We start from the raw sequence: 11,550 nt of genomic DNA on the forward strand, positions 1-11,550 counted from the left end.
TGTAAAACAGTAATAATTTTATAATATTTTTGTGGAAAAGTAAATATCAGAAAAAAGTTGTAAATTGATTAAATGACAGAAGATTTAAGTAAACTATCTTAATAATTGTAAAATACATCACACATTGTTTAGATAAAGATTTACTTATAGTTGTAAAAACTTAATTCAAAACTAAACTGAGATTTACAAAAGTTTTAACCAGCATGAGAACATCAGTATACTAACCTAGTAAATTTTTGCCCAGTAGAACACATCAAGGCAGGAAAATTACTGTTATTCATTTAGTTACAGTTTATTCAAAAGGTACAATAAAACTAATTGCATAGTTAATGCACAAAAAGAAAAACTTATTAATGTAAGAAATCAAACTACGTATAACATTTTAATTTTTTTTAAATCAAAAACTATGTTAATAACAAAAAGAATAGAGAACAAAACTAAAAGTTTCCACATAACTTACAGTGGTTATCTTAAATAGCTAGATATACACACAAAAATTTAGCAAACCAGTTTTAGCGATTCATAATGTCCTAATTAGACTCTTAAAGTAATCAAGTAGAAGTTTTAAATTAAAATACTCTTTACTAAGATAAAATATTTTTTATGAAAACCAATGCAATCAGTTAAATTCTTTCAGACATCCAAATAGCAACTTTGCACCCGGCTTGAATGCTATCTTTTATAATCTTGAACCCAGGAGCCTGTTCAGCATCATGTTCCAGCCCTGTGTCGTGGTGTTCCATCTCCTCATCCCTAAACTTTGTTATTATCTCCAAGAGCTCTTTGTGCCTTGGATCTTTGTTTGTCTCGTACAATGCTAAAAGATCCCTGAGTTGTTGGTTGTAATGAGCTGTTATTGACTCTTCTACTGCGACTGTACATGCCATAGCTGCCTCTTTACCCAAAAGAGCAGTGCCGGCACCAAGAGCATACCCTGCAATAGACCAAAAAGGGTGCAAAACAGTAGGTCTTACTCTGTACTCCCCAATCAATTCCTCAAACTTGGCTAAATGGGCCTTTTCTTGGTCCCACATATGTTGAATGAGTGGACCTACATCTGTTTTTCCTAAAACTTTAAGTTGTCCTGCATAGATGCGGTCAGCACCAAATTCACCAGCATGGTCTACTCTAATGATTCTCTCATAAAGTTGGCGCGTTTTTTCATCAAAATCATGTAGATTTGTGGACTTGTGGCAATTTTGAAAGATAGCAGGATGCCTTTTGGTGATGTTTTGGAAGATTATTTTGGTGTTGGTTGATATTAGTATACTCATGTTTATTTATTGATGTCTTCTGAAAGTAACAATAAGACTAATAGTAAATACTTAGCACAATACAAACAAATTTATTCTAAGTAATAAAGTTATAAATTACTTTTAATTACTCAAAAAAGTGCTATAACAATGAATAAAAATTATTTTTTTTTACAAAAAAGACAGCAAAGGGGAGCCAACATTTTAGATTTGCTTTTTCTATTATGAATATAAAAATATATATTAGCTCTTATATTGAAGCTTAAAGTGCAAACTACAAGCCAGTTTTTATAGACTATAAAATTTTTGATTAGTTTTTGAGATATTAATATTTTTGTTAAAATGCTTTAATACAAATGTATGAGCAAAAATTTTTCAATTTTAATTGAGAATTTCATTAAAAATTTATTTTCTTCTGTAACATCTTGCGCTGTTCTTTCTTTCTTTTCTCTCAAAAAAATGCTTAAGTTGAGTAAAACGCAAGTTTCTGGGCCAGTCTAGTTTTACCTTTGTAATAATATTATATATTGTTTTAAAAGGTTGTGTTCGCCTCGTACTTCTTGTACAAAGGCAACTGTTTTTTATATTAACTTGTGAATTGGAGTAGCTTATTTGTATATTTTGTTATCATGTTATCTCAGTTTATATTTATTTTAATACAGTTTTGTGTTTCTAGACTTAATTTCTTTATATACAATTAGTTAAGCAGCCTAACAATCTAACTATTTAATTAAACTAAGCTTAAAAGATAGTGTAAGTTTAGTTTGCAATTCATTAAGTCAACTTAGCTAAATAACTTAGCTAAGTCATATCTAAACATTTAAATAACATCACCGATACATTTATAACGCGCTAGGAGTCAGATAATAACCAGCATCGCGCGTATAAGTAACATATAAGTTAATCGGGATTGTTAAACTTCTATAAGTGAGTCATTTTTTGAGTGAGAGACCATAAATTTTTAGGAAAATCTGCACATTGCCTCCACAGCAAAAAAGCTTAATAAAAAATTGTTAGCAAATACACCTACAAAAATGTTCCTTTCATTATTTAAAAAGTTTTCATTTGAATAATTTCAAAATAAAATAAATTAACTATTTTATTACATTTTGAAAATTTTGCTTTTATTTTTTCCTTAAAACCAAAATATATACTTACTTTAAAAAATTGAGAATTCTTAAATGCGGTAACAAAACAAGGTTGGGTAATCAAATAAGTGTGTAGAATTGTGAGCTTATTGTAGATTTTTTTAAGGTAAAGTTTAGACATTTGTAAAGATTTTAATAGACTAGTTGGAACAATAAAAGACAAGCAGTTTCATGACTGTACAGTAAGGTGCTTATTTTTAAAGCTACTTTTGATTTTCCGGCTGGAAAATTTTTATGCTTTGGACATATCATAAAAATTCTCTGTGCAAAATTTTAGATGATTTGAAGAAACTTTTACCTTGGCACCAACTGATTTTCTAAAAACCATCCCAATGCAAAATGTATAGGATCCAAAAAGTTGGAGTTTTAAGCTGAAATTTTTTCCACATTTGGCCAATTATCACACAAACACATTGTGAACAATTTAAAATGATTTAAAGAAATTTTATGTAATTTTTATCACTTTTTGTAAGTTTTGTTGAATTTCTAGTTTTTTTAAACAAGAAATGCAACCATAAAACTTTTTTTATTGTTTTGTTTTAAATTGTTCACAATGTGTTTGTGTGCTGCATAGCCAAATGTAAAAACATTTCAAGCTTTAAACTCAAAGGTTGCATTTTTTTGTATCGCATAAGTTTTGTACTTGGATGGTTTTCAAAAAATCAGTTGATGCCAAGGTGAAAGTTTCTTCAAATCATCTAAAATTTTACACAGGGTGTTTTTATGATATTACAATTATTGTAGCATAAAAACTTTTCCAGCCGGAAAATTAAGAGTAGCTGTAAAAATAATCACCCAACTGTACAATATTAACAACATATTGGCAAAATTTGAACAATTTATATAAAGAACTGTTTGCGTTAGAGTGTTTTAGAATGGTCTATACTTAAAGAATGCAAATATAAAAGTTTCTGAAGGAAAAGTTCAGACAGTAGGGCGGCTACTGGTTTTAGAGAAATTTTTTCTAGGTTTTCTTAATTTCTTCCAGCTTTTTGAAAGTACACATTTTTGGGTCTGTTTTTAGTTTAAAGTTAAGTTTAATGTTGAAAACTGTGTTAAATAACGACATTGCAAAGATACTGTAAAGCTACTTCTTGATGATAAAATTCCTTATCTATATGATAGATTTTTTGTTTTAAATCAAAATTTTACGTAAAACTGTTAAATTTTCAGGTTTTTAGGTAATTTATAAATTTTGGTTCAAAAATCAGGTTTTTCTAGGTTTTTGAAAATTTAATTGTCAAGTTCCAGGTTATTCCAGGATTCTAGGTCTATTAACCACCCTGACACAGTGAGTTAATTTTTTGTAGTAACAACAGTAAAAAACAAACAAGTTCCTAACTGTACATTTAACAACATCAAAATTTAAACTGTTTTTTTTTTATTGGAAATATAATTTTCTTAATTTTATAAAAGCTCTACAATAAGTTTAAAGTTTTTCTGCCAGTAGTAAACACTACTATCTATCAAGCCTTATATTTTGTATTTAATTAAGCTACTTATGCTGCAACAGTTTTTGTTCCTAGCTATATAGTTACAGATTTTAATTATTTTAATTCCCTAATTAAAAACTAAAAAATAACAAGGCAGTCTATATATGTTATCCCACTTCATACAATTTTATGTGTAAATTTTTCCTGTTTAAATGTATTTTATACTATATACAATTTGTTTATTCGATATTTTTAGTGCAAACTAATTTCTATTTTATGCAATCAATACCGCTTAACGAGCTTTAGTTTAATCTAATTACATCCTGTTTTTTTCTTATATAATCATTTTAAGTATAATCTATTTTTATTAAAGTAAAACTAATCAGCAAAGTTTACTTTAATTCCTAGATTAGTTTTAATTTCATCCAAATCAATTCGAAATAAAATCAGTATTTTTTCGAAGAATTTATTTTTCAACAGATATAAAGAATACTTTTTCAGAAACAATTTTACTATTTGTTAATTAACACTGTAACCTAACTTTAGATTAGTTATCAAACATTGTTGTTTATTAAACAACAAAACAAAAACGCTTAAAATATTTGGTTCAAGGACCTAAAGCAGGAACAAATAATTTATAATACACATTTAAATACATTTTGGTTATTTCATAATATGTTTAATTTATCACTTAAGAATGGTTAAGTTTTAAAAACTATAATTTTACACTTTGTAATTTAAGTAAATTGATGTATTACAAAGTTTTTAATAAAAGAATGCTTTTTTAATTAATTAAATTTCAAACACTTCTGCTATCAGTACAGTAACTATAAGACTGTTTAATTTAAGAGTACAACTTTTTACTTTACATTTTAAATTAGACTTGATAGTTCAGTTCAAGCATGCCATATGTAAATCTTACAAAATTACAAAAATTACTTGGGCATGCCATTTTAACTTAACGCTTATAAAGCATTCATGGTTAGATTGCATAAAAACTCATTATCATTTGGACAGCCCTGGTTTAGTTTAACTTTAATTTAATAATGACAGTATCCCTTACTTTAAATCGTATGAACAATAAAAAACGTAATTAAACGACATAAAAGAGCACTAATGTAATGTTTATTGAACAACAAAAAAAAAGACGCTCAAAATATTCGGTCCCAGGACTTGGTGCACGAAAAAACCTTTTGGTTATCGAGTCGCACACCACTTGGATACCTTTTAAAGTTTTATCTAGGACTTAATGACTTTGTGAAGTCTTGGTATAAATGAAAAACCACTAATTACAGCTTTTTAGTTTTGACAGCAATATAAAATAGATAGAGAATTAGACAAATATCAAAACTAAAAGAGAAAAATAACTAGTACGCTTGAGCGCTTCGAGTTATTCACTTTATTGAACAAACTTCTTTCATAACAAATTTAGATCCTACCACCGAATTTTTTTAATACTTCACACACTGCCTTTTACCAAGTCTGACCTGGTGTACGAATCAACCTTTGGGAAATCGAATCATACTCAACCTTATACTTGTGATAAGGCATTGCTTTATTCAAGCGAGCGTGAAACTATCAACCTTAAACAAACAAAAGTTTATACGCTTATGTGCTCAATTGACATAACAACTGTTGGCATTTTAACAACTCTGCTGCTACACTCCACAGACACATTTTAATTCAATGTACTGTCGTGGACAAAGTTGTAGGACAAAACTGTATAGTTAAAGTTTTTATAGTGACTATAAAAGTGAAATAATTATAATTTAGCTTTTTTTTAAACTTCAAAAAATGTGTTTTTCAAAAAATGTTTTTTATTTATTAATAATTTAGATATTAGAGTAACTTCGCAAAAAAATAATTGAAATGGCAACAATCGTTTAAAACTTAAAGTCTAGTTTTTATTTTCGTCGACTAGGAGATTTTGATCTTACAATGTTATATTACTATACTGTAAATGAACTTGATGTTCTATTTAGCAGTAAAACGATTGTAGAAAAATAAGTTTTTTAATTTAACAAGTTTTGAATAGTTTATCAAATATATTTTTATATAAAAATAAAAATTACACTTTTGCTAGTTAGCCAAAAATGCTCATTACAAATCAAACAATTTTATGTTTTAAATGAAAGTTTTTTAGTTAGATTTTTTAAATATTAATTTCACTATCTTATTATACTGATAACAGTATTCTATGCATTTTCTTAGTCAGTTAGCAAATTTAGAACAGTTTAACATTTTCATTATTAAACCAAACTTTTGCCTCTCTACCAGCTTTTCCTAAGTTTGAGAGTTTTTAAAGTTTTTGCCAAATTTAAAGCTCTACTAGTTGCAAAAAAATTGATTGCTTTTTTACATGTAATAGGTAACAAAATAAGTTAAATAAATAAAATTGAACAATTTTACTCAAAAATATCGGTAACAACTGCATGTATATGAAGCAGCTACGAATTCGGCTAACACTTTCAAGCTTCCCCTCCCCCCAAAAAAAAAGGTAATATCGGCCCTAGGGAGTAGTTTTGTTTATCAGAGAGCGTAAAAAATAAAGTGTCCTGAAATGTTTTTGAATTTAGTTTTCAGACTAAAAAAACTAAAATAATACTTTATTGATTTCTTTAGCCACACGAAGACGTTTTTTCTTGTGTTTTAATGAGTTTACAACATCTCAGGCAATTTAACACAGCATACTTATTGGGTGAAATTTTGCATGTTTTTTCCTCTATACGTCTCTTTCCAAGTCGTAACAAATCGTCAGTCTGAATTCAAGATTAAGCCTCACCACCTTGCTACCAATCGTTACAATTTGAGGTGTAATAGCAATTACACAATCTGTATTGTACAGCTTTAATTGCTTCATCAGCACAAATTTGCTGTAACAACTTGTTTAATGATATGACATTAAACTGTATCCTTGGTGTATGACTCGATAAACGGAAGGGATTTTCGTATACAAAGTCCTTAGACAAAACTGTTTTAGCGCTTTTTTGTCGTTCAATAAACAATAGCTTATCAAAAACTTTGCACTTTTTCACAAATCATTCTATCACCACCAGCTTATTTCATGTAGCTTATTTCTAATATAAATACTTTTTTCTGTTTACTAAAACAGTGTAAGTCCGTAAAAAGTCAACATTGTACTCAGAAACGAAGTAAAATTAATAATAGCTTTTACTACTGATTTTGAAAATTAACATATTAAAATTACTTGTGAAAGCTCCTGCCTTTTTTCACCTCCAACGCAACAGTTCGCAAGCTTAGTTTACTTTTATGAGAAGTTTATTGTTATTTAAAAACTTAAAATGTTATAAGGTGTTACAAGCATTCCTCATACGAAAATCATAGGCTGTTATAAATCAAAAATTTATAGCGTTATCAAAAAATAAACTAACTTGTGACAGCTCTTGCCCTTGTTCACACTCGGCATCGGTGACCACTCATCCGTAACGTGCTCGTACGCTTCAAAGCTTTTTAAATTCGTGCGAATATCCGCCCAAAACTATCACCTTGCCCTGGAACACGGCGCAGTCGGCGGACTCCCTACCACCATTCTCGCCACTTCAAAGCCGCCGTAAGCTTCGAAGCCGAACCCGACGCAGTTGCCCATCTCGTTGAGGTCCGCGTCGTAGCCACACGCGTCGTAGCCACCGAAGACGAGCATGCTGTCGATGAGAACGCACGCGCATAAACAGTCACCGTAGCCGGGCAGCTTGGCGACCCTCTTCCACGCGTTCGAGGCCAAAAGATACTTTTCCACGGACTGAACGTCCTGACCATGAGGCAGGTGATGAAGTAGACCTGGTTGTTCCAGCAGACCGCCTGAAAATCGCCTCTCGCTTTGGCCATTCGAGCGGTGGCTTGCACGCTGTTCACCTCAGCTTCGCCGACTTTCAATTTGGCTTTTTCATCTTTTGAGTCGAGCGATGAAAAGTCGAACAAAGTTTCCCAGACAAACAGCTCGAACGAGTTTTGGTTGGAAGACCGGTTTGTAAAGAAGGGTGCCGATCTGTGCTGATAAAAATCCTTTTTTTGTTTTATTTATTTCTTCCAGTAGTAAACTAGAGCCTTCGATAGTTCTGAATGGTGACGTTTCACTTGCTACTTGTTCCAAAACCGGCGTCGAAAGCAAAGGAAAACGGATTGTCAAGAGGATACGTCTCGCATATTTGCTCATTTATTTACCTCTTGAAAATATCTTATAACAACTTTATTAATAAAGTACTTCAATGATGCTAAAGCAAACTAATTATATCGTATGAAATTAAATAGTTGTGTTTATATTGAACTTTGTTAATGTTATTAATAAACGTAAAAAAAATAGTGGTGTACACCTAGCTCGTTTAAATACTTACATAGTAACAGACTCAAAATATTAAAACTTTAAATAATCAGAACAAGTTATTTTTAATTTTTGACTCGACTTATTTTCATGAAATTTGTTTAAAGTTTACATCCTTAGTTTAACTTTTTGTTATCTTATCTATAACTGAGTTTTTGGAATGCTTTGCACTGTAATAAATATTTATTTTTAGAGTATTTCTGATAAAATTTCCTAAATAGTTCTAATAAGTAAATAATTTAAAAAACTTAATAACACTTAGTACTACTCAATGAGTAATCTTATAATATTTTTTAACTATTTTACAAACTACTATTCTTTGAGTTTTCTTATATTATTCATTAACTTACAGCGTTGTTTTCCATTAATAGGTAAAAATTTTCTTTTAATGGCTTTGTTCAATATAAAAAAATAACAGCTGAAGTCTAGTCTTATAATTTTTGCATAAATCAATCAAGTTGTTTTAGTAGTGTAATTATATTTAATGACAACAACTTATATAATGTACAGTATATACTTTACACCGTACAGTCTTCTCTGAGTTATTAAAAAAATATATTTAAATTTAAAATAGATGTTAGAGTTGATTTACGCCAAGCATGAACTATGTTTAAATTTTAATAAATAGGTCGTTTCTATCTAGTTTTATGTTGATAGACATGACAAACCTTAATTCTATGTTTTTATAATTTTTCAAGGATTGGTAAATATCTTAAAATTTTATAAATCTTTTCTATTTCAAAAAATGAAACAACTTTAATATTAAAGTTTATTTATATAAAGTATAGACGAAGTATGGAGTAGTAGTAATAAGATATTGCTCATTTTTATATACTTCATTTTCAAAAAGTAATTAAATGTAGGTAGTATGACACAACCTGCACTCACCTTTTACACTATAAAATTAATTAAAAGCTTTTTAAAACATTTATGTTAATTTAAAATACTTATTAAGTGTTTAATAATGAACTTGAATTATTTCATCAGAAAATAGTTCAGTAGATAGTCCTACAATATTTACTGTTTTTAAAATGACTTCTTAATTTGATTTTAATCATTTTTCGTACTATTGATATTTGTAAATAATGAAATGTCACAGTAGTATATTTTAACATAGTTAATGATATCTTCTTAGCAAACCCTTTAACTGATAATTTTTTGAACTTTTTCTGAAAAAAAGTGCTGTACTCATAATTCTTAGTGCACACAAAAACTATTATAGTAAAATCTATGTATTCATTTACTATCGTTATCATATAATAATAACAGTTTACCATCAAACAATAGTTTAAGGGAATCTGAAAAATAATGAGAGCAATACTTTTGCAAGAAGATTTAGATAAACCTCTAATAGTATACAAAAATTTCTAATCAATTTTTCAAAGTTATGTATTTTATTTATACAGCAAAAAAAAGTCACAAATACTCTTTTTTTTGAATATGAAAAATAAAAATATTGAGTTTTTAGAACTTCTTCAATCTTATACATTGCGTGATAAAAATAAAACTTAAATGCCTGCTCACAAATTTAATCCCAATAAATACTAATATATTTTGTAAAAGTCAAAACTTCGTTTGATATCCAAAAATTCTAGCACTGCAGTCTTTGTTGTATTTCTTTTATGATGGATTTCATGTTCAAATATAATAATTTTAGTAACACGTGCATGGGTCATGTCTTACATAAAAACAGTGGAGATAACAAAAAAGCGTCGGCTATTTAAAATAGTCATAACTAAGTGTATCGAAATAAGTTATTTTTTTTAAGTGACCGTATACTGAATACTACAGTATACAGTAACAAACGTCTTGTATACTCAACCAAAAATTTATTTTTGAAAACATCAAATGTGATATTCGAGTTTGGTATTTGTGTGGCGATTATTTTTACAAATGATTTTTAACTTTAAACTTATCTTACTTTTCTTGAATTCATAAACCTTTAGTAAAGAATGCTATGATATAAGAAATTTAAGGCGAAAATAAAGTACTCTCAAGTCGGAATTTTAATTTTAGAAATTTGAAATCTCGGAGTGTGAGTTGTCAGAATTTAAACAGTTGTGCACCTTGTTGGCTTGTTTAAAATGCTTTTTTAAAATAGTGAATTGTAAAGCAGCTGGAAATACTGCATGTCTGGGAAGACAACTATGTTATGTTGCAGATAACAAAACTTTGTAAAAGTTTGCAGAAGTAAACAAGCTGCAATGCTTGTTTATATTTCTTCATAATATGAACTTCAACGGCTGGACATAAAAAATATAGGCACCATTGGAATATTTAAACTGTTTATTAGCTATAAAAATTATAATAAAAGTCCTATATCCCAGACAAGACGTTTGTTAAAAATTAACTGTGGTGTACAACTCCATACCCAATTTTTTTATCCAACTACATACCCAAAAGGACATAATACTTTAAGCATATTTTTTGATCAATAAACTACAATATACCACAGATGTTCTTGTGCTTAAACTTTATTTCAACTAACGGCGTTTCACTGCTCTCAAATAAATTTAAGAACAGATCTACGGAGTCTCAAAAAGCTAAGTTATTAAATAGTTTATTCTTAGAGCTTTTTGAGACTCCGTAGATCTGTTCTTAAATTTATTTGAGAGCAGTGAAACGCCGTTAGTTGAAATAAAGTTTAAGCACAAGAACATCTGTAGTATATATTCCAATAAGCTTAGCTTATCAGGATCTCCAGGATTTAACGCCTTTTAACATTACATCTTATAAACTACAATATATTAAATAAATTTTTATTTATTAGAAACAAACTGTAATATTTTAAATTTTTATTTATACATACTAGTGCTAAAGTTGGCAATAAACCAACACAACAGTATACCTTAGACACCATCCTTTTTTCTTTAGTTTTTTTTTTCTCCTTATTTTTTTACAAAAGAAACTAAAAAGAATGCAAATGTTAATTCAATAACAAAATTAAAAGCAGGTATTCATAAACAATCCAAAAAGTATCCAAAAATAATGCAAAAAGAATAAACTATTATTCTATCTGACTAAAAGTATAATTTTATTAAACCTAGAAAGCTTTTCCTAGACAACTACTTTGAATCAGCTAGTAAAGTTGTAAAAAAAAAATATGTCTAAAGTTTTTATTAAAACTAAAAACTATAAATGCAAAACTAAACCTTTTAAATAGCATCAATCAACTAAACTAAAACTACTCCAATATATTAAACTAAAATAATTAAAAATCATAAAATAGTAAAACTTAAACTTATATCAGTAACTTTAAATGTAATTAAAAAAACATAAAAAATATTTAACTTAATACAGGGTTGCCACACACTCAAGATACTGAATATACTCAGGATGTTTTGAAATTTTTAAAATCTCAGGACAACTCAGGATAT

General features: G+C 28.5%; 1 protein-coding gene across 1 annotated transcript; it reads right to left on the reverse strand.

Moving 5' to 3' along the window:
- Nucleotides 1-271: 271 nt before the first annotated feature.
- On the reverse strand, nucleotides 272-1,288 carry LOC145849749 (NADPH-dependent 3-demethoxyubiquinone 3-hydroxylase, mitochondrial-like). Its single transcript, XM_082954796.1, has one exon. It carries the CDS (start codon nucleotides 1,272-1,274, stop codon nucleotides 624-626), a length of 651 nt encoding a protein of 216 aa, XP_082810922.1. The 5' UTR covers nucleotides 1,275-1,288; the 3' UTR covers nucleotides 272-623.
- Between the last annotated feature and the right edge of the window lie 10,262 nt (nucleotides 1,289-11,550).

The sequence above is a fragment of the Thalia democratica genome, chromosome 2 (genome assembly GCF_965202585.1).
Source record: "Thalia democratica chromosome 2, ktThaDemo2.hap1.1, whole genome shotgun sequence".
In the NCBI taxonomy this organism is placed as follows: domain Eukaryota; kingdom Metazoa; phylum Chordata; class Thaliacea; order Salpida; family Salpidae; genus Thalia; species Thalia democratica.

Coding starts and splice junctions, on each gene's coding strand:
- LOC145849749 (XM_082954796.1), bottom strand. CDS start 1,274: ATGAGTATACTAATATCAACCAACACCAAAATAATCTTCCAAAACATC.